General features: G+C 36.4%; 1 protein-coding gene across 1 annotated transcript in view; it reads right to left on the reverse strand.

The window, feature by feature from the left end:
• Window positions 1–9,200: 9,200 nt before the first annotated feature.
• LOC137399202 (sodium channel protein para-like) overlaps window positions 9,201–25,121 on the reverse strand; it is an 84,334-nt gene continuing 68,413 nt past the window's right edge. Inside the window, 9 exon segments of the mRNA XM_068085204.1 lie at window positions 9,201–10,252; window positions 12,224–12,360; window positions 13,415–13,432; window positions 17,587–17,832; window positions 19,599–19,757; window positions 21,251–21,353; window positions 22,499–22,758; window positions 23,737–23,875; window positions 24,838–24,969. Of these exon segments, the coding sequence (XP_067941305.1) occupies window positions 10,055–10,252; window positions 12,224–12,360; window positions 13,415–13,432; window positions 17,587–17,832; window positions 19,599–19,757; window positions 21,251–21,353; window positions 22,499–22,758; window positions 23,737–23,875; window positions 24,838–24,969 (1,392 nt within the window). The 3' untranslated portion in view covers window positions 9,201–10,054.

Genomic DNA, 25,121 nt, shown 5'->3' on the forward strand with positions numbered 1-25,121 from the left:
TGATTTGTGTGCAACAATTCATAGCTTTTATACTTTTAATCTATGGTGGTCATCAGATATTATCACAGAATCGCTTTGGGTTACTGGATTATGTATCTGAGAAGGTTTTAATGTGATTTTGTCATCTTCTCCTGATGAGCTCCATTGTTAAAAACAGTGCAGTCAAGCATGAGGTACAATACAATGACGTTACGTCGTGCTATTTAAGTCTGACAGGCTTTTTCCCTATTGGCCAATCTAGGTCTATATATCTATGAAACCAATGAACTTCCGTGCGACAGTTTGAGCGCCCATCTTGAACATTGCTACATGGGCTTCCGGCTGTAATTAGTGAAATGGCGGATCATAGTTATACCCGGGAGTTATACCAAGAAAAAAGCTCATTTATCTGTTGGAAATCAGTGTTTTGTCATTAATTGCTACTATTACGACAACCCTGAAATACGGAGGGTTAATGATATATCATTTCACATGTGAGTTTAGCGTTTTATCACTGCATTAGTAGCACTAGTACAGCAGTAGCTGTTTATAAGAAGCTTGCTAGTAGCTGGTTAGAAGCTTGCTAGTAGCTGGTTAGAAGCTTGCTAGTAGTTGGTTAGAAGCTTGCTAGTAGTTGGTTAGAAGCTTGCTAGTAGCTAGTTAGAAGCTTGCTAGCAGCTGATTAGAAGCTTGCTAGTAGCTGGTTAAAAGCTTGCTAGTAGCTGGTTAGAAGCTTGCTAGCAGTTGGTTAGTAGTAGCTTGCTAGTAGTAGCTGGTTAGTATCTTGCTACAAGCCGGTTAGTAGCTTGCTAGCAGCTGGATAGCCCATTTAGCTTAGCTAGTTTGCTTATCTGTAGGCTTATAACTTTTATAGGTTGCTCTTGCTACCCAGGTGTTATCTGCATCAGTGGCTAATTCTCTAATTACCCTGAAAGAGTTGAATTTACCACAGTTTCAAGACTGTGATGCCACAGTTGAGTTCATTCAGGTTACTGCGTGTGAGTCTATTTTCCAATGTGTAACTGAAATTTGATACTGCCTAAAAACCTAAATATAATCAATTCATATATTGCTGGACACCATGATATTGCTCGACTATGAATCTATTTTCTTGGTATGTTTGATTGTAATGGGGAAATTTTGGCTGATACCTAAACTGCCTAACAATTTGCTTTTAGCAATCATTATTATCCAGTCCATATTTTAGCACCATTTTTATTTTATTTCCAATTGCAACAAAGGATGACTGTTATTATTTCACTAGGCTGGAACAACCCATCAGTAGAAAAGTTCCAGCATATCTTTAGGCTCTTGGTTACGAGATGTGGTGTTACACCAGGATCTACTGGTAATGTCAGATCTATGGATGACACTGCATCGTTACAAGCTTCTACTACCTATGTGCCACCAACTGTTGGTAGTGAAGATTATGTTGAAGATGTTATTGACAGACAAACTATGCTTCCCGAAGGAGTTCTAAACATTACAACACGTCGTGTTCTTGGTAACATTGCTGTATATTTATTTGGTTGGCTTGTCCGAAAACTGCTTAAAAAGTTGCGTCGAGAGCCATGTAGAATCTCTCTAATTCAGTCTAAGGAAGTTAGCAAATATGATGATAATCATGTTCTGTTAAGAGTTAAGAACAACGGTGGCTTGATTTCTTCTTCTGATGGTGTTGTAACAACTGTTTTTTGCACCGAAAAGTATCTGAAGGCGGCTACATCAGCAAATCAATGTTTGAAATATCCCAAGATTTTGAAGTGTGTAAAAGAAGAGATTGCACGCTATGATATATTTGAATTACATCAAAATTTTACTGACACTTCTGTAGGAATTGATAATCATCACTTCTCACTACTAACTTTAGTGGTTGAAACATACTTTGATTTAAGACAGCACCACTTTGCCAACTTAAGAAACCTATATTTACATAAAGTGAACATCAGACATAATGCTACAAAATCATATTATTTAGAGGACAGTGAACTGTTATGTCGCTGTGACATAAATTGTCTATAGCCGGTTTAAGTTAGTATTTATTTGTAAGACTTCTTTTTATATATGCATACAAATTGTACAGTTTGCAGGCATGTAGTAGTTCAATTTATTATATAATTTATATATACTATAATGCTACTAGACGTTATATTAGGATCATCAGAGCATCTAGCTCATTAATTTTTTATGCATAGATCATTTATTTTCTGAATCACAAACAAATTTGATGGTCAAGTATAATGTAATTAAGATTTATAGTTTGCTTTATATATGCATACAACTTGTACAGTTCGAAAGCATTTAGTTGTTTAATTTGTTATATACTTTTTTATAAATAATGCTATTAGACATTGTATTAGCATCCGAGCATCTGGCTCATTTTCTATGCATAGGTCATTAATTTTCTAAATCACAAATAAATTCTGTGGTCAAGCATGCTGTAGTTAAGATTAATAGTTTGCTTTTGGTTTATTTCAACGAATAACACATATAAATAAAACACAAATCAAGATATATTGAGTGTTGGGACCTACTGGCGCAATAGCTAAGACTAATCTAGGTTGGAGGCCACTCCAACCACTTGTCGAACAAAGCAATGTAGGTTGCACGATTTTAGTCAAATGTATACAACAGTTTTGGCCAGTTTTCTGCTCTTGGTGATGTAAACAACTATTGTGATCTCTTATTAGATAGTGAATAAGTTTCAAAGCTAAAGTTCGCTGGGCTGGTAAGGCGAGCAATGCCAATGATGCCCTTAAATCCAGTGGAAACATCTGTTGATAAGAAATGTAAATTATATAGAGCCCATATAGAGTTGTCTGCATATTGTTGAAACCATGCAAATAGCCATCTACAACAAAAACTTATAGCCTTTGAATCTGTAGACCTTTAGCTAGCTCGACTTCAATATATAAGTTGATTGAGATTGGGAATGGATAAAAGCACCCACAAACTCATTAAGATTAAACGTTGTACAATGTTGCTAGATTACTATAAAGGGGGCGTAACCATGTAGCATGGTTCAAGGCGGCGCTCAAATTATTGCGCTAATAAATGACCTTGGCCATTCGAGGTGTAGTATAATTCAGGGGTCAAGACCGTTACGGTAGAGTGTTGCGCGCTCTGCATGTTTGATCGGTTTGTGAAATCGAACCCTTGATTTTAAGAATGTTTTATATGATTAGTAATACATGATAATACGTTAATTGAACAAAAACAAAATTTTAGCCGATATTTTTTACTAGTTTGGCAAGTTAAAATTTGAAAAAATATTTTGGTGCATTTACCTTGAAGCATCACTGATTCTCAATGCAGCCGTTTCCACTTTCCGGTAACAGTTTCTTTACCTACATTGGAGCCGTATACAGTTTGTGAAGCTACATGTATTCTTTAGTAAAATAACGTCCAACGCATTCGATATATTTTTTTAGCCACAATCAGTTAATTACAATGGGTAGATGCATCTTTGCTAGTTGCGAATCTGACACTAGAAGTCGTGGCACAAGCTTTTTTATAGTTCCTGTGTCTCAGTTGCCAAATTTAGCAAAATTATGGCTGTCTAAGGCAAAGTGTGCCGGTTTAACTTTTCGTAGACAATCTGCGCTGTCGTGCGTAGCGCGGTCGTGTGCATTAGGCACTTCCATGAGAGCCAGCTTTATTTGGAGCAATTTGGGACAGCTACAAGATTAAGGGCAAAAGAGGGAGAAGTTCCATTTTCTAATGGTGTTGTACAATTCAGCAAGAGGGCATCATCAAACAGGAAAACCTCAACTGTAAGTAATTTATATATAATTTTAAATAGATATTAATAACAAATATAGTGATTTTATAATATAAATTAATAAATATAATAATTAGAAATATGTAGTACTGTACATGAGTACAAAGCAACGGTTTAATATGACTGGGTGACAATGAGACTCAGGCTAAGTTGCATACGTTTGATTTTTACCTGATTCACTTGAATTAACTTGGCTAACTGAGTAAAAGTTAATCAGGGAATTTAAATTTTTGTTCGGTCTGAATTGTCAGAAATGCTCTAATTATCCATAAAATATAGGCTTATATAGGCTAAATATAGGCTAACATATGCTTTACAGATCACTTGAAGTGATTAGCCTACATGATTATATTTTTAGTATTTGCGTTGTTTTGTAATGTTGTTTCATCAAAAGGAAATCTAATCTTTACAATCTAAGTGTATAATAATAAATTGGAGATTTAAATTAGGCCTCAGTTTATTTTTGATTGTGTTGGCATTTATTTTTTTCTCTATAATTTTAGCAATCATCCCATGCAAGTACAAGTCATGTTGAGGTCAAGCCATTACTCGATCTTAAGCTACCCATCTATTGTACAACGTGTAGAGATTGTAAAAACTACTGATACTGAGGTGAGATTGTATTATTTTATTGATTAATGACAGTATCAGCGCAGCATTGCTATTTCAGAAATAGTTATTATCAAACATCATTGATTTTATGAATTTTATTTTATGAAATTAGATTTGAATGCCTAGAATATTCAAATAAATAAAACTATTTTCTAATTTTTTACTTTAATATTGCATTGAAATACATTTTACAGTTACCGATTGAGTCAGTATGTGAAAACTGCAAGGTTACCGACTGAGCCAGTATGTAATAACTGCAAGTTACTGACTGAGTCAGTATGTGAAAACTGCAAGGTTACCGACTGAGCCAGTATGTAATAACTGAAAGTTACCGACTGAGCCAGTATGTAATAACTGCAGCATGCATATCATCAAACCTGTTATGAAAGATTTTGTAAGTATTTTAATTAAAACGTTTTTTCCATGCATGAATCGATATCATTCTTGCCTGATATATTTTCATGAAAGCATGCTATATTTATAATATAGTTCCATTTTTTGCTATTATGAATTGTCTTTAAAAACAAGGAAGTATGTTAATTTTGTGATTATTTTAGAGCTGTCAAACTCCAGATTTTGATGCTTTTTGTCAACCCCAAGTATATTATGGTGATCATAATTATTCACATGATAACTCAAGTTGCTATGATGGTGTTATACCTGATTTCGGTAGTTTTCGATTAGCACTTGGAACTTGGAGTTGTCTCTTGCTTTAGATAGTGCAGTCACCGATACCTATTTACTGGTACCTTTCTGTCTCACATCGCGGTTGACGTTTGAATTAGCCCAAGGGTGGCGCGATTTTTCCTTAGCCAATAGATTCGTGCCAGTAGGTCTGCGTCATGAACTATAGCCCAAGCTCTGTTTTAGTGGGATAATTTCCTGATAACCGTCCCTCCCTTGACTGTAAGCAGCAAGTGATCCTGTTTACACTTCCCGGAGTTTAGAGAGATCAGATTTTGGTATTCTACGTAGCGGGGCTTCTCTCTCTTGGATCCCTGGTGAAAAGACGTGAGATCCTGCTGCTGACTGAATCAGCAACCAAAAATCCACGCTTGTTGTAGCGGGTTGCATACAGCCCAGAAGGAGTGACCAACTCGCCGTGCTTGCTCACTACAAAACAGGTATGCTGAATCCCTGTATACTTTCGTTGTGCTAAGCTATTAATAATAAATGTAATCATGTAATAATCATCCCTCTGAATAATAATCCTTAATTAAAAGCAATAATACTTTGCCTTTGAGTTAAGAATAAGATAATAAACAATTAAAACTCTTGCTCCAAGCGAGCGCAATTATTAATAATCCTTGTTATACCTGCTTGTTCGCTCGTGTTACTAATCCCCTCACTCCCTCTTATTAATTCGAGTAACTGAAAACGCCCAAATCCCGTCATAACATTTGGTGGAGGTGCCGGGTACTGAAAACTCCCACATCCCGTCATAACAATGCATCACCATCTCCTGACCCGAGTTGGTCACCTATCAAGTACTGTAAGCCATCTTCAGAGCTTAGCTATTCTGAGGCAAGAACTGAAGAATATGCTTCTCTCAGCAGATGATGATGACAATGTAGAAGATGATTACGCTGATGCGAGTGAGTAGTAACTGAATACATATTACGATGTATTACTAGTTGAAGTATTTAAACTGTTTCTGAAGAATACGTCGTCATTTTTTCTCATTGTATTAAATCTGTCAGGGATGTTAAATATTATCATGTTGCTATTGTATCAAGGTCGCCTGGATGAAGAGTATCTGTATGTATCTCAGAATTTATTAGTATTAATATCTTAATGCTTGTTTTGTTTCTGTAAGATCAAAGTGTGCCACATTTAGAAACTGATGATCCAGTCACACGTACAAAATAGATTGTTTTTAGCTCACAATTGGAAACCCTGTTTGTCAATCGGGTATGTCTCAGATATGCATGTTTGAATTGAATGAAATATTAGGCTTAGCTTAACGTAGCTCTGCATTTTAACTGCTATCTAAGGGTTTCTGTTGAAATACTCAAAATATGGCTAATGTAAGAAACACGAGTAGTCATGAAATGTAATGGCTTTTTGACACTCCGCCGTGATATTTATCTTGAATAATTTTTCGTCTAAATTATTAATTACTGCTTCAAAACTAAATATAATCTCTGTGTACTTTGCAGGAAAATTGTGTATAATATATATTATAGCATTGGACTACATGTATACATATATATTTACTGTGAAATCTATATCTACTATATATTTTTCAAAGTATGTGTGTATGAGTGTCCCTCCAGCTATAGATCTTAAAATCTTGATATTACAATTCTGCTCATTACCAATGCATCAACAAGGTTCTTATGCTGACGGACGCTCTACCACTGATCCAGAATGACATAGTAATCAGTTTCGTTATCATATACTGCATACCTCATGCGCGTGCTAATTATTTTAGCCTTGCGTCCACGAGTTACGATGCTTCTGTTTAAAAATATTTTGGGACCTAAGTATATGCAACGCTATGCTTATTCGTATTTTTCCATTAGGGCTAATTTATTTGGCACCACGATATCGATGATAATTTATCTCAAACTTAGAATATGTCGCTCGGTGTACTGATTATAAGCGTTGTTAAAAGATATACGTCGCTAAACTTGCCATGGCGAGTTATCCGTATCCGTTACATGGTATATCCGGTATTTGTTAAAATAAAAACGTTTCACAATAATAAAACTAATTTTAAAAGTTCAAGGTTTACTAAAATACATACTAAAACTTCTTTCAAGTATGTGTTTAGTAAACTAAATTCATATAAGTTAGATTCAGTGTTTATTTCACACGTCTGTCATGAAGGTACGGTAACAACTTTCTACGTAGTATATTGTTATGTTATATTATCTTGGGCACGCAGATCACTAAAGTCATTGAAGGTACCTATAGTTACCAAGGTTAACATAGTATTTTGGCACTATTTTTAATGATGATGATTAGTACCTATAGCCTACGATATTAGCCTATATGCCAATTCTTGCATACCAACACTGAAACGAACTGAAAACATATAATTGCATACCAAATAACTTTGGATTGTGTTCATAGCAAAGTAGACTATATTTAGCCATTACTCTCTAATGATTTCACATTTACATTTAAACGCCTTCACATTTATATTTTTCCTGCTAATTAATTTCAACAAAACACTTTTTTCAAGTTATGAAATTATAAGTTTTCAGTTGTTTGAAAACCTTTACAGTTGTATTTATTTTCTTTCTTAATTTATTTCAACTGCACAAAATACTTCTCTCATGATATGTAATTTGAAAGTTAGAATGGCAAATGTTGGTATATGTTAAATACTGACGGATTATACTGTTAAATAATGACAGAAACCGTTTTTTTGTAATTTAGTGAATATTACCTTGATAATCCTAGTAGATAGAAAGGAAAAGTTGGAATACCATTTGGATTGTACTCATAAATGTTGTTCAAACATTCCAATATCAGCTATTTTCTACAATCTGGATGAATTGAAACGTCATATGACTTTTCTAGATCATAAAACAGTTCTTTTTGATCAATTATGTCGCACCCTTAATATTTTATATTTTTCATTATAAAATGTTGTGTTTTCATGAGTTGGCTCAAGCATTTCAATTTAAAATCATCCTGTTTGGGATGCAGGAAAGTTGGTAATGAAATTGATCGATCACTTGATGTACCCTTGAAATGGCACCTAATTTCATTCTTGTTTCTATTCTAGAACCAATGTTTTTATGTTCAGTGAGTGAAAATTATAGCTTTATAAATCATGACACATGTGCTCATTTCTCCATATAAACATACATGGGACACATGAGTACATGTCAAAACATGAACACATATGGAAACATGAGCACACATGGGAGCATGAGCACATGTGGAATGACTAGCATTTATTTGTATTTTCCTGCAATTTCACACCACTCATGTTGACCTTGTGAGGAATAAGTATAAATTTGGGCTGGTAGCCTTTGAGTACACATTTTTCACCTTGTTTTAATATGTCTGTTTCAAATTTAACTTCAGTAAATAACAGTTTTCTTAATTGTATGGTCGTCAGCTGCTACATAAAAACTGTCTGCTACTTCGATATACTCTCCAAAATTTAAACGATATTGGCCTTTTCGATAGCGTTCTCCATGTAGGCCTATATATGGAAAACATTTCAGGATTGCTCAATACCAATGTGAACTGCTTCCATTCAAAACACTCCAAAGCAAATTCATATCTTCACCTTTATCTAGCGCAAACTGCTAAGTTGTTCGAGTTTTAAGATATTCAGCTCAAATGTTATTCATCACGTCATGTTAATATTCATCTCCTAAACCTATTACTTCTATAGATTTTTGGCAAGATTTTCACTCCAATGTCAGCTTTTGCAGATTCAATTTCAGATTATTTCCAAATAGTTGATTCCTGATTATCATCTTTTTTGTACACGTGAAGTTCTTTCCAGCTCATACTTTATCAAAGTAGGATAAACTTTTCACACTGATCAATTTGGTGTTCCTGATGGTGATGCTGCAATAATTGGAATACTTCCATTCTTGCTATCTACAAACTGCAACTTATACTCACCCTAATTCTCTATGTAAAACTTATTCACAATTTAATGTCCCGCAAGTTGATACGCATACAGCAGATGATTACGGTGAGAAGAGGCTGCCAGTTGGGTGAAAAGTGAAAAGGAATTAATATATTGCGTGCATTGATATAAAACTACACCAAAGCTATGACACACAGCATCTGATGGGTCTGCTCTAATATCAACAAAGGATGTTTTTATTTCAATAATTTTATATTTTGGTTATTAGCCATAGACATGGAACACTTATACACAGGCAGATATAAATTAACATTCCAGTGATACATTTTCAAAGAAGACTACAAATGAATAAACACCCTATATCAACAAAGCGAATTGCATAAATGAAAGAATATTGTATCTTTGATTTGTCGCTCGAAGTACTTCGGTAGACCTACGATGGCACTAATGCTGTTAAATATGTCTCCAGCGAGTCCAAAAGACAAGATACAGATTAATAATGTGTGATGAAGAACTGCAACTGTAAGCGTAATATATACTCTATATATAATATAAAAGGTATGTCAAGCGAGTAGGCTATAGTTCTAGAAGATATTTGAAGATGAGGCATGAATCTGCATTCTTTTTTAATAAGCAACTGAAGATAAAAACGTTGGAAGACTTTTTTGTGCCTTTAAAACAACATGAAGCCAACAATTGTAGTGTAAACGCAAATGAATCTACATTTAGTAGGAGAAAATTATGCAAAGCATGGGTAAGAAGCATTTATCCTCTAAGAGTGTTGACTCTGAGGCTATGAAGAGCAGCTAGTTTGAGCAAAATAATCATAGCAAACAAGAGGTACATTAATTACATTAAAAGTCTATTGATAATGTAAAACCAATCACTTGTTGATCTCCGTTGATGATCATCTAGCTTGTAGTAGAATGAAACCTACTCCTATTGGTCGATCGGCTGAAAGATGAAAATTGCTCAAACCATCACAGATGAGCCCATAGATGGCAAAAGCATCAAAACAAAGCATACCCTGATAGTAAGTACATATCTGTTACTAGCTCAGTCATTTCTTGAAAGCCCTTTTGATCGCTGAACAAGTCATACGGAAACGAGCTCAAATGTCATTTAGGGGCAGAAGACATGTCAACACCGAGGGTTGACATTTCGCTTTTACTGTTTGACCGTTTTGCTTTTTTATCTTTTTTACTTGATTTGTCAGATGAGAAACTGCTAGAGGCATGAAGTTCAGTAGTGACACTGAGTTGAGCTGGCAGAGCGGCGCTCGTACCAGCGGCTGGTAGACCTTTGGCAACTCGGTACTAAAAATATAAGAAACAGTCTTGAAAGCTTTTTAAGATTATGCTACATATGAGAAAGGAGCCATCAATAAAAACATTGAAAATCTATCGAACAAACTTAAATTCTTAGAACTTTGAAAAAAGTTACTTCTCTGAGTGCATAAAACATGCAAGAAAATAAGGGCAATTCTACTAGACCCTCCAAAAAAGAAGTTAAAGTAAATTTTACTATGCTCTACCTCCAGAAAAGACAGCTAAATAAAAGATAGTTGTGTCGGTCCACCCATGAAGACAGGTAATTACTATATAAGTGCAATATTATTGCTATACTAATGAAAAGGATAGGTGAAAGCTAGCTGTACCAGACCATCAACAAACAGTTAAGTAAAAGATTATTGTTTTAAGGCTTGGCTCCACACCAGCAAAATACGCCAACCCATCAACCCAACGCATTGATGACATGTTGGCAGCGCATTGTCGTGGTTTCGACAACCAACATGTTAGTCTGTGTCGAAACCGACCTAATTGTGATTGGGTGAAATAGTTAATTCTATTTTATGCATTTCCAAGGTGACAAAGCTGTGTGCAAGGTTGGATTTTGAATGATGACAACAGTGCTTCACACAAACAACTATTTGGGTAAAGATATTCCTTTTCTAACAACTACTGTATATGACAGTTACTATAAAAATTAGATCGTTTTATAAACATTTCAGATAATTCTTTTTGTAAGTAATTACGTTAAAAACCTTTTTGTAGTTTAATGTATGTCATGAACTTGGAGTATTTTTGTAATTAGCTGTTTCCCCGTCATTAACGTACAGTGCTTCCTTTTCTTAGAGCAAGATGCAGCAATGAAAATTGCTACACAACTGTTATTGCTATCCCAAACCTTTGATGATCCATATCAGGTTATAGATCAATCAGTGTACTGGAAAAAGACATCATGAATGAGGCCAACTCTCATTGGTCAATCTATTTTTCAACACGAGATGCATCGGTAGCTTCGGTGTGTGAGTGAGAGTGTGAGTGTGAGCGTGTGCGTGTGCGTGTGCGTGTGTAGCCACACCAAATATCTACACTTCTGTTATGCATTTCATTGGTGTGCACCCTGGCCTTTAGAAAACCCAAGTTCATCGCTATGGCTACCCAAGCTCATTGATAAGCAATCTCAACTGTCCGAAGCCATGATTGCAGATCGCGTGAAAAGCTGCATCATAAAGGATTCGAACTCAGGAAATTCGGCTTGGCAGCCTTGCAAGCCAACCTGCGCTAATTGTTTACATTCCAATATTTTATAATAACTGTGCCAAACTTATTCTCTGTGCTTTATCGACCCACCTGACGATCTCTCACAGCACACCAGACTGCTAGAATACCCTAGGACACATGTATTCGCCTCATCTAACTTTCGCGTTTTCACGGATTCATCCTCTCACGAAAATTTCATGAGTGAAACTAAACTATCATAACAAACGAGTGAAAACGCGAAATTAAATATCTTTGTTTATTGATAGTCCAAGAAACAAATGGCAGCAAGCGATCAAATTGCATCATCGATATCGCCCACACAATTCTACCTGCAGTTTACAATTACAAACTAGTCCCAAATTGAAAATTTTTTTCTTACCAGTGAACTAGACCTGAGGAATCTAATTATGTTTGTTTTTTACATCACTATATTTTCGCACTCATCAGAGTTGCGAAATTAAGTTGCAGCGAAATTTTACTCTGTATGCTACTCACGAAACTAAATACTAGCGAAATATAAGTGTCCTAGGGGAGTTATTTTTATAAAATGCCTATTCAAATATTGATCTAAATGTTAGTCTTAAAACATCTAGCAAAGTTTTCTACATTTGGCATTCCGTCAATTAAAAATTAACGTTCAGAATTTAGAGTTAATTACAGTTATACAATATGTTGTTACTTTATTCAAAACATCTTTTATAATATTTTAAGTGTAAATCTTTACAGATGATATGTACTTACGGCTAGATATCGACGCCAGATGAACCGTGCTGCCCACTTGTGGCGCTGCCTTTCGAGTAAACCATATATCGGTTTGTAATCTTCACCGTATTTCTCCTTAGTATCTGCTTGGGGCAAGTTGTTTTCAGCATTAGGATCTGAAATAGCACAGTGCACTTTAAAGGTGTAAGAAAAAACTTCAAACATTGACAATAAGAATGACTTTTTAAAACAACATTTTATATTTACAGAAATTTAGGGAAGCAATTTCTGTAGAGCATGGCCACACCAAAACTGGTTGCTAACACTCTTATAACCACACCATAAATTGTTGATCTGACTACCATATATACCAAACTAATGTCTTGTTTATGTGTATACCTTATAATCTAGAACTGTACAAAAGATTAATTTAAAAGTTTTTGTGCAACCAAAAATTACAAGTTTAATACCATTTTGCGTAATATAAGCACGAAACACTGGCAAATTTCACTGCTTGATCTTTAAAACACTCCTTTATTATATGTACAGTTTATAATGCTGTCATGCTGTTTTTGGTGACCGACAATGAGTACATGAGTTCTTTAAAAGATTCACAGACGGCTCATCTTTGCTATGTTCACATGTGATACCGCCGTAACAATATTATCAGGTTTGTAGTGACTGAACTGACCTAGTCTTTTATTAAATCACTTGGCTCCTAGACTAATGAATTTTAGCATACTCAAGAGTAGTCTAGAATATTTTCTAGAATGTTCTAGAACACTCAAGAATATTCTAAAATACTCTAGAATGCCACAAAGTATTCTAGAATATTCTAGCACTTTCATATTTTCTGAGTTCAAAGTAAAAATTGAAGGTTTTAAAAACAATCTTGATATTACTGATGGTTATATGGAAGGCATGCAAAAGCTGGCAAAACACTCGAGAAGAGACTAACATCCAAACTACAAAATATCCAAACATTTCCATCTATAGTAAACAGTCACCACAGTCACTTTATACTCCGCAACAGAGAGTCATTAGCTATTCTCGAATCAAGCTAACAGTTATAATTTCAACATCATAGCTCAAGTGTATTGGATTTTAACAGAGTTGTGTATACCAAATGATAATATGCATTGGTGCGGGCTAGAGAGCTAGAGTGATCATAATTGCGTCATTCAGCCAGTAGCACAATATGATATTAGTTAGAACACCAGCAACTTTTACCTTCTCCTTGTGAAGTATCTAAAAGATGGTGATGGAATACAACATGGCGCTAGACCAAAAGTATGTAACACATACATATCTAGTTCTGATGCTTGAAAAGGTTACCAGATTATAATAGTCGATCTATATATATAGTCGATCTATATATAAGTCTAGTGAATGTCTAATAATAATATCTAATTAATTTCTCACCTAATGTAGCAGCTATATGTAGTTTTTCTAAAACTGTCCAATAATTGACTTGACATATGGTTATAATATAATGTTGAAAAAAGCTCTGAGTATATTTTGTGTGAATTTAAATGAAACTTAAAACAAACACTAATAAGTATAAGGCTGGCGTACTAAGCCTTGAGCGTTATTATGAGACTCAATGAGAATACAATTACAGTGGATCCCCGCCATATGACAGTAATTTGTTACGGAGTTGTCATTGTAAAGCGTAGATGTAGTATAGAGAGGTATAGAAACCTATAATAATTATGTAATGCGAACACCCGCTTGTAAAAATCATCTAAATTTGATATATGTACTGTACATATTAGAAATTAGTAATAAAATATGTTAACCTTAGTAACTATGCAGTAACATACAGTAACTTTAGTGTATTTAGTGGTTATGATGTGCAATAAAATGTAACATTACAACATACTGTGTACAGTACGTACCGCAGGGAGCAAGTTCTTACCTTTGAGATGAATGTATAACATAAACATTGAATTTAGCTTACTAAACGCTAGGTTTTAGTCTGTATTTTACTAAACTTTAATTTTGTCATCGTCTAAAATTTTATCACCTATCTGTTTCCGGCTTCGTTTTCATTATAACTCTTCGCCGACCTCACTTAAACTTTTTCAATTAAATTCAACAAGAAAGCCCGCATGATGCTGTTCTCCGAAGCGACCTCTTGCATACTTGGCCATTTGATGGCCATCGAAAGAAAAAATTAAATTTTATTTACTTTTGGAGTGATGCAACTTGTGCTGGTACATGTATTCACTTTGGCTTACTTTTCACTAATTTATGCACGAAGAATGCTAAACTGAGAGAGAGAGAGAGGGGGAGAGGGGGAGAGGAGGAGAGAGGGAGAGAGAGGGGGAGAGAGGGGGGGAGAGAGGGGGGGAGAGAGGGGGGAGAGAGGGGGGAGAGAGGGGGGAGAGGGGGGGAGAGGGGGAGAGAGGGGGAGAGAGGGGGAGAGAGGGGGGAGAGAGGGGGAGAGAGGGGGGAGAGAGAGGGGGAGAGAGGGGGAGAGAGGGGGGGAGAGAAGGGGGGAGAGAGGGGGGAGAGAGGGAGGGGGGGGAGAGAGGGGGGTAGAGAGAGGGGGAGAGAGGGGGGAGAGAGGGGGGAGAGAGGGGGGAGAGAGGGGGGGAGAGAGGGGGGAGAGAGGGGAGAGAGGGGAGAGAGAGGGGGGAGAGAGGGGAGAGAGAGGGGGGGAGAGAGGGGGGGAGAGAGGGGGGAGAGGGGGGAGAGGGGGAGAGAGGGGGAGAGGGGGAGAGAGGGGGGAGAGAGGGGGGAGAGAGGGGGAGAGAGGGGGGAGAGAGGGGGGGAGAGAGGAGGGAGAGAGGGGGGGGGGAGAGAGGGGGGGAGAGAGGGGGGGGAGAGAGGGGGGTAGAGAGAGGGGGAGAGAGGGGGAGAGAGGGGGAGAGAGGGGGAGAGAGGGGGGAGAGAGGGGGGGAGAGAGGGGGGGAGAGAGGGGGGGGGAGAGAGGGGGGGGGAGAGAGGGGGGGGGGAGAGAGGGGAGGGGGGAGAGAGGGGGGGGGGGAGAGAGGGAGAGAGGGAGCATCATATCTCTTTTATGCGTTGTGGAAGAGCGTTTGGCAAATAGCATATCAACATCTTCGTTATTCCGACGTTTTCAGCACATCGACTGCCAAATTTGCATTTCAAAAAAATTTTGGTTGATATCGGTATCGAAAAAAATTGTCATATGACAGGGACGGAAAAACATTGTGTTCCAAATTGTAAGGCTAAAAAACCATACAACAGGAACATCATTATCCAGGGGTTCACTGCACAAAAACAGTTTAAACTCAGCTTGAATAACATGACATGCAATATAATTTAAGCATTTTATTCTTATGAAATCTTTAAACGGCTTAGGATATCACTGGGCTGTTTCTGTGAGAGGCATGTCTAGATATTCACTGCTTGCTTATGTATACTGACCCCAGCAGTTTGCTGCCAGGAAAAATCTCCTTCAATTTCAATATCTAAGCATAACATGTATCTATGTAGCCTAGATGGATACTAGGGAAAAGAACAGATTGTTTGCATTGAAAATATTTGAATGCTGACCGGATCAAAGACAGTTCAAAACTAAACAAAAGCCTCAACAATACATAATTATATTTTGATCAGAACATAAATTTAAATGTTTTTAATTTTTAACCAACAAGAATGCTGTAAATTTTCCCTTTTTTACCGATAATTACCAACTGATACTAGCAACAACGCAAATGTCTCATCACTGTGTTTACTATTAATTCTGGTTAGCAGCTAGATATATACAATGACACACTCATGTTTACCGCAAGGCTCCCTGTATGATGATTATAATGATACGCAACATGATACTATCAGCACATGTGTACTTTTAACAGCGGACTCAAGCACCGATTGACTATAGCTGGCTTTTCATGAGGCAATCTAACATTAAGTTGTATTGAAGATGTGGCAATAAGATCGTGTGACAAGCAATAGAATCATTTTTCATACTTACATGTAAATATCAGTTGACATACAATTGGAGGTAGAGTAACTATTAGTTTTAGCGTCGCAGATATGTTATAATACTCGCCATATTCTGTGATAGGAAGTCGTTGCCTTAGATCAATTTTTATTTTTGGTAAGATGTAATGGTTGTCCCTCCAAGCAGTAAAAGTTTGTTAACAATTTAGGTAATTGCGATACCCTACAGAGTGTAACAACAACCCCTAGTGGCAGCTGCTCTTCGACACATTCAGTCAGAGAAATAAATTACTCTTCAACATGAATGACTGAATCTCTGACAAAAATGCAGCATCCTGGAAACTGAGCGATTTTATTTACTCTTGTATGGTACAGAAAATCTGAAGGGAAGTGTCATACTCAGGTTTAATGATGAAGAAACAAGCGCATCCTTGAGGCGTTTTCTCTAGTACTAAGCAATACAATTAAAATCGCCACTGAAAGCTAATTCCTACTATATTGCCGGATGTTGGAGTTGTCCTCTCAGCGATTATTCATCGACTATTTGCACTGTAAACCGATAGCATCGCTGAGGTAACGCGGATGTGTCAAGAAACATCGCAGCTGTCAAACTTTCTTGATATTTTGCCGTGTACCCACGACAGCCTGTTCACTACTTGGGGGATGATGATTAGCTGTTGCTGATTGATAGTGAAAATTGCTGCTGGACTAGTATTTCGTCATTCTATAGGCTGCATTGTATAATAAGAACGCTATGCCATGGACTATTCGCTGATATAAACGCAGATGTGTTTGTGATAGTGTGAACATTATTATTACAGACGATCACCGAAGTATTGTGTGATTAACATCGACATGCCGCGATATAGTGTGAACCAGTTTTAGAGCGTGGTTCCCATATTAACTGCAAGACCCCGGCAGTAATCTTATGCAGCGAAGCACTTGCAGCGCTAGGTCCGGTGGCTCGTGTTCACATAAAGCTGCGTCGCTAATGATCGCATAAAAATGGCAGCTCACCATGCAGTTTCGAAAGTGCTGACCTTAATCTGTACAGTGCATTTTGGGAAGGTTTTGCCTGCAGTTCCTAACGAAAGTTGAATAATGCTGAACTGATGCAAACGCAGATGGATTTGTGATAGTGTGAACATGGTGATCACCGAAGTATTATGTGATTAACATCGACATGCCGCGATATGGTGTGAACCAGCATGCGCACAAGTAGCTCTGCAAGTATTGCTTGTATGAACCACAAAACCGTTTTGAAACCATCACCAAAAGCTTTAATGTTGCATTCGGTTAAACAACAAACACTATTAGATGTTGTTTATAGAAACAGCACTTGTCCTCGCATTTAAATTTAGGTTTTTATACCAATTCTAAAGAGATTGTGTTAGGACCTTACATCATCCTATTCTTTTAACTACAGCAAACAACCCCATTATGGTAGATTAATCCAAGCAGAACACGACCCTCAAGATACTCACCTATATCCTGCTTGAGAAAGAGCTTTGTTAGCATATCGAGTATATCGCTGCAATGAATCTTGTCTCCCTCGCACACGGGAATGTCTGTCATGACCAGCCTGAAGTAGTTTGGTTTAGCAACACGAAGAGGCTCCTCCAGTTCATCCACAAGGTCAAAGAGTTTGTCTACTGGTATATACTTGGTTGCCTTTGGGTCATAGGTGCTCCAAAGTTCATAGTACATCTCTATGTCATCCTGCGTGATTCCTACAAGTAACTTTGCAACTTAAACTCTTTTTAGAAAATCTGTTTTTAATTAAGTTGACAGTATGGTTATTCAACGCCTTGTATGAACCGTGAAAATCTTCAGAATTCAGAGGAGTTTTATGCATGGAGATTGTTTGGTGCAGTTGTTAGTGTCGGTCTACCAAGCTGATGGTCACGAGTTCAAATCTTATATGATTTAATATTTTTTGACAATTTCTGCTTAGGGTTTGATCACTTATGCTCGGTGCATGTCAGTATGGCCACAATGAAATGTCTCCACTTTTGGGTTTTTATCTTCTTCCGATTAATTTCACCAGCTTGTTCTATGTTAAATATTTAGTTTTCATCTGTTCTACTTCAATATTTCTTACTACTAGTTTTAATTAACAATCCTGTGGCTCCCAAAACAAAGTGAAGAGAGTGATTAGGGCTCGACTCCCTTACTTTGAGGGTGTAATGGTAACATCATCTCGCATTTGGTGTTTTTGGCAAAGCGCGCTTGAATAGCGCTGTGGTAGAGCATTGGTCAACAAACTGAATGTCGTGAGATCAAATCCTGCTTATAACCATACTTTTTATATTCCCATCTCTATGACGCAAAGAGGAGTTGAGGCACACCCAGACTGGGATAGAAAAATGTAGCTGAGTGCAACATGAAGTTGAGGGAACTAAACATAAACAGATGACAAGAGAAGGCAGAAAACAGAGCTGCATGCAAGTCAGTTATAAAACCTAAACCATTAGATAGTCATTGTCGAAATGACGGCGGCAAGTTAAAGAGGGAGAGATAGATCCTGTATTAATTTTATTTAATGTGAAGGCTTGAACTGTAACACACACACCGTTTTCTGTTGTGCTTTTGAAGAAAGCAATAATTCCAGTTAGACTAGCTATCATGTTTGTTATTATGAAAATATGATAATCATTTTAACCCTTTGGCTGGGGAAACGACAAAAATGTCGTTTATCGGTTGCTTGGGAAATGACATTTATGTCGCTTTCGGTAAACGCTTATAAAGCTAGTAACGTTAAACAAAGGATATGAACGCTAGTAAGTTTTAAATATCATCAACAAGATATTAGTCGATGAATTACCATATGAAACGATTATCTGAGAGGCGTCGCTTTGTGCTAAAAGCTAAAGAAATCGGGCCTCCTTGAAAAAGAATAAAAGTTGGAAAACCAGTCAACATGGGCTCAACTTTCAAAACGGTAAAATAAAAATTCATTTGATCCTGCGATTGTTAGTGATCTTTTGCCTGATCAGAATAAAAGTAATTCAGATGATAGAAGTGATGTAAACTTTTTGGACTTTTAATATACTTTGAATATACAGAGAAAAACGATTGTTATGGTAGCTCGCACGGCTACGTTGTAGCGTTGGACTCTATCGAAAGGAATGCTTCCAAGCATTTCATACAGGGACAGTTGTACATTGTTTTAGTTTTTTATAGTAGTAGATATGTAAATGAATGTTTGTGTACAAAAGATTTTGTTCATAGAAATAAATCTCAGTTTGAGCTATGCATGTTCATAAAATACCGATTTTATTGATTTTTCAAAAATAAATTACACGGCTTGCGGGTGCTTTTGCGGGGCTTTAACCCAGCCAAAGGGTTAAGGAGTTATTGAACTACTAAATTATGCTCACTATAGTAAAACCTGGCTCTACTATTACCTTAAACATTGCTAACGAAAAACAAGAACTGCTCATCATGGTTTTTATTCTATTTATAGACATCAATGTCTGCCGCAGTCTTTACTTACCTTGTTGAACATCCTCTGTAGCTTGACTGAAGTTCTCAAGAATGACAGCAATGTACATGTTTATTATAACCAGAAAGGTAAGCAACAGGTAGGTGATCATATATATGCCTCCAATGGCAGGATTCGGGCATTGACCTGCGGCAGCCTCTTCAGCATTACCTGCAACAACTTATTTGGTAATCTCCCTGTTACCAGGCTAGGAACTATCTGTACAGTAACCTCTTTACAACCCCTCAGTTTATCTCCGACCTGCGCAGCCTCTCCCCTTTACAACCCCTCGGCTTATCTTGGACCTGCGCAGCCTCGCCCCTTTACAACCTCTCAGTTTATCTCGAACCTGCGCAGCCTCTCCCCTATACAACCTCTCGGTTTATCTCCGACCTGCACAGCCTCTCCCCTTTACAACCCCTCGGTTTATCTCCGACCTGCACAGCCTCTCCCCTTTACAACCCCTTGGTTTATCTCCGACCTGCGCAGCCACTAAAACTCAAAATCGGCCAGATAGAAACTAATAGACTCATATACATGTATAATAAAGACAGTTTTTCAGTAATTTTACGCAGTCTTTTGGGTTCATTAGATGATCTTGAAGTCAAATGGTATTAAATTGGCATATTTATGGGTGTCACTAGCATTTTACACTCTTAAATTCTACACAGCGTAACAAGAAAACAGCGAATCACAAAGACTCTTATCACTAAGATGCTAGTGGAGGGGCTTCACTAAGATGCTAGTGGAGGGGCTTCACCAAGGTGCTAGTGGAGGGGCTTCACTAAGATGCTAGTGGAGGGGCTTCACTAAGATGCTAGTGGAGGGGCTTCACCAAGGTGCTAGTGGAGGGGCTTCACTAAGGTGCTAGTGGAGGGGCTTCACTAAGATGCTAGTGGAGGGGCTTCACTAAGATGCTAGTGGAGGGGCTTCACTAAGCCAGAGTATTAGAGAGATTTATATATTTTATTCCTTATTTTTATTCATTTTTGCTAATTTCCAATTTTTTAACGAAAATTTTTTGTCTTCAAGAGAGCATTGAAGTCGCGAAAGCTGAACCAGGGAGTAGCAAAGGATTAGTATAGTGAATTTTCTTAATCCTTATTAATCCTTACTAATCCTTATTAATCTTTAGTAATCCATATTAATCCGTGTAAACCTCCTTATATCCAAATATTTTATAGCGCATATCCAAATAATTTGTACCGTATATCCAAATAGTTTGTACCGTATATTCAAACAATTTATACTGTACATCCAAACAATTTATATTGTCTATCCAAACAATTTGTACCGTATATCCAAACAATTTGTACCATGTATCCAAACAATTTATACCGTATATTCCAACAATTTATTTCGTATAGCAAACAATTTGTATCGTATATCTAAACGATTTGTATCGTGTATCCAAACAATTTATACTGTATATCCCAACAATTTGTACCGTATAGCAAATAATTTATACCGTATATCCAAACAATTTGTACCATGTATCCAAACAATTTATACCGTATATTCCAACAATTTATTTCGTATAGCAAACAATTTGTACCGTATATCTAAACAATTTGTATCGTGTATCCAAACAATTTGAACTGTATATCCCAACAATTTATACCGTATATTCAAACGATTTATACCGCATATCAAATAATACTTACAATCTGAATATGTGATGGCAGCAAAGACTCCACTCCAGCCAGCTGACGTTGTACATTGAAACAAGGTTATCAACGCTTGAAAAAATGTTTCAAAGTTAAATACCTAAAACATTAATGGTTAATTAGCATCTGTTAATGTCAAATGTTACTACATTAACAGCACATGTTATATGATATTAACAACCCATGCTAACAATATATGGCAACAGTATATGCTAGTAGTATTATATGCTAGTGGCTCGTTTCAACAATTTATGGTAATATAGTATGCTAGCATCATATATTAATAGCACAAACTGACATTATACAAGTATATTCTCAGCATGCATTAACAGCGCATGTTATCCAAGAATGTAGCATATGTTAACATCAACTACATTACAATTATTGTTTTATTTTCATCTTTTTGTAATTAACTAGTCATATGCATAATTCCATTATGAACTTCCACTCACCCGGTTCCTGGAAAATCATCTAATAGTAAGTTTGTCTAAGCATCTACATGTAAGTGTAATCATGTTTCATCAGCACAGTTGAGTTTAAATAGTAAAATAATTTTACATGATTAAAGATAAACTTACACTAAACTTTAGTAAATTTTATCAGAAAGTCTCCGTATTTTTCTATCATTTGTGACCGTTTTTGATGTTAGAAGTTATCTGACTGCCAGAATGCTTCAAGATTAAAATTTACAAAGCTTGATTTTGGTTAAAGCGCTCAGAAGAAAAATACAAGTTGAAATGACATGACTAGTAGCAATAGTTGATATCGGCTATTGTGTTCAAGTTGTAGTGTTACGCGTCTCAATTCTGTCAGTCTCTGTACAGCTATAGACGTGATCATTACCCTTTTGCTTGAGTTTCGGCGTTTTACCACGATCAAGTTTTGTCAATTTCAATCTTGAAAATCCTGGCAGTCAGATTACCTCAAACGTGAAAACAATTTTTAATAAAAGCTACTATAATTTTTTGTAAATTCATCTTTAACAGTGATTTAAAATGGTAGTTAATGCATATTTCTAGTATAGATTGAATCACAACTTATGAAAATCTTTGCAAGCTAATGCAAGGAAAAGTGCCAAAACATTGCTTCAGTCTCTCTGTTCCTTTTTTAAACAATTTAAGAAACTTGCATAAGGTATATATGCGCTGCCATTGTATCACATGTCCGTGAATAACAGTTGGTGACTCTTAACTGTATTGATTAAATTATATTGTGAAAACAACCACCAAAATATAGCTCTCTCACCTCATCCACTCCTGCAGTTTTCTTTATCGTACCAAAGAAGGCCATTCCAAAGGTTGCATAGATGAATATTACCAAGAAGAGCAATAGTCCGATATTGAAGAGCGCGGGTAATGAAACAAGCAATGAAAACAACAAAGTTCTAATGCCTTTTGCAGATTTTACGAGACGTAATACCCGGCCGACACGGAAGACTCGTACAACCCTCAGGACTGTCGGTGACAAGTTAAGATACTGCTCTATAGAATCTCGGAAGGCCAGACCTGTGAATACAAGAAGTAACACAATTTTTAGTTGTCAGTGAAGCGCAATAAGATAGAATGCATCTGTGACCAGTTTCACAAAGACACAAAACTCATCTATGTAACGATAGGAGTTTATGGTGTTTGAAAATATGATATCTGCTCCCAAAACAACCAAACAAGTGTTTTGTTGAACTCTGCTAAACGGTAGGGTTTTGCTCTATTGCGTTGAGCTAATGCTAATTAGAAGGTTTTCCAAAAATCTAGGATTGAAACTTTTAAAAATTGGTTAAAGTTTGCCTCCTCTTTTATGAAATAAACGGAGAGAAGCTCTTTACTCGCCTGATGAGACCTCTTGTATCTAGAATTGACAGATAATTAATGGGGTTTTAAGGCTTGTTTGGTCCAATGCCAAAAACATCATAACTGAAAGTTGCAACCATAGATATAATAAACCCTATATCTATGGTTGCAACTGCAGTCCTCCAATAAACAGTGATACAATATCTCGACACCTCACATGCCCATAATGGCTAGTCTGTTAAGCTCACAGTTTGGGCCAGTGTTCCTATCAATTTCTTTTGACAAATACCATTGTTTTCACTTTAATATTTGGGATTATTTGGTCTTCTTATTGCGGGGACCAAATTATCCCCAATATTCCCCAAATAATCATTTTTTGCAAATACTCCTCAGAATGTTAAAATATCTAATTTCAGGTAAGATAAATTCTGTTAATTTTTCATGTTTTTTACTTTATAATATAAAATGGTGTATTATATTGACCATAACAAAATATGCATAATACCAAGCTGACATGTGCGGCTGTATCAACTTTCCATTTTTAGTGTTTGTCAGCAATGCAACAACTTTTGCAGGGTGCCTCTCGTTAAATGCAAAACGTGCCTCTCGTTAAATGCAAAACTAAAGTTTTCAATCTCAAGTTTTTGCATTGACTTACTCAAGCTTTTTGAGTGGATAGAAATAAAATATACCTACCAAGAATTGAAAACAGAACTACAACAAAGTCGAAAACATTCCATGGAAATGTGAAGTAGTGGTGTCGTAATGCGATCAACTTGAGAACAGCTTCCAGCGTGAAAACGACGATGAAGACAATATTTATATATCCAAGAATCTGTAACATAACCATATAAACTTAACTAAACATAACAAATTATCATGATTACTGCAGGTTGAAAAACCTGTAGATTGCGAATAAAACCTTACCTGAGGTACCTGAAATGTGTTGGCAGAAGAAGCTGGGGCTTGTCAACCGGAAACCATCAAAGCAGTTACCAGTACATTGTGTTAGATGAAAATCGGGTTATTATAATTATTAATCTAACATGATTATAATATATCAAGTTCTTTTTGATATAATCCTGGACAAATACTTCAATACAATAGCTATGTTGTTAAAACTGTTATAATAACATAATTATAATTTATAACGTAACTGTAAAATGGTTAGATAATGATTTTTTTTAATTATTAAACAGATTTAATTATAATTTATAATATATCATGTTCTCTTTGCGCAAACTAATTGTTGATGTCAACAGAAAGCAGAAAGAGCTTTTAATTGCTACTGAATCAGTCAAAAGGAAAAATGTGTGCAAGTTAATTACACTTGGGGCAGTTTAATTGAGTTTTTAAATCTTGCAAGCTTTACGCATAATATTATGCATAGAAATGTTACATTTACATGCAGGTGTTTTCAGCTCTAACAGATTAGCTATACTCTGAAGCTGTTACCATTGATCAGAATTTTTATTGCTGATGCGCATGTATATTATTGTTGTATGACAGCAATAAAAGTTGTTTTTTTTCATCTTCAAATACATTATTTTATTAAAATGTTTTCATCAGCCAGTTGAGGTGAGAAATCTTTAACAAACCGAGGAAAAAAGCCTCAATTTTATTAATAGAGAGTTGTCCACCTTTTTATTAATAGAGAGTTGTCCACCTTTTTATTAATAAAGAGTTGTCCACCTTTTTATTAATAAAGAGTTGTCTACCTTTTTATTAATAAAGAGTTGTCCACCTTTTTATTAATAGAGAGTTGTACAAAGAGTTATGAAGTTTCTGCCCACTTACCTCCGTATAATTCTCCGGTTGGCCATAAAACTCGGCACACATTGTGATCATGTTTAACATAATGAATATCATAATGGCGACATCAAACTTCTGGTTCATGGTAAAGTCAAAGAACGCGGCTTGAGGTCCCCACTACAAGCAGTTTCTTAATGAGTTACAAGAGAGAAACATTGGCTGAGATATTGGCTTCAATTCTGACATAGGGTGAATTATATACCATCCTGTTTTGCATCATCTACATTTCTGTTTACAACAGTGGACATTCTCCCACTGCCAGATATGTT

Source organism: Watersipora subatra, chromosome 7 (assembly GCF_963576615.1).
Source record: "Watersipora subatra chromosome 7, tzWatSuba1.1, whole genome shotgun sequence".
Taxonomy (NCBI): domain Eukaryota; kingdom Metazoa; phylum Bryozoa; class Gymnolaemata; order Cheilostomatida; family Watersiporidae; genus Watersipora; species Watersipora subatra.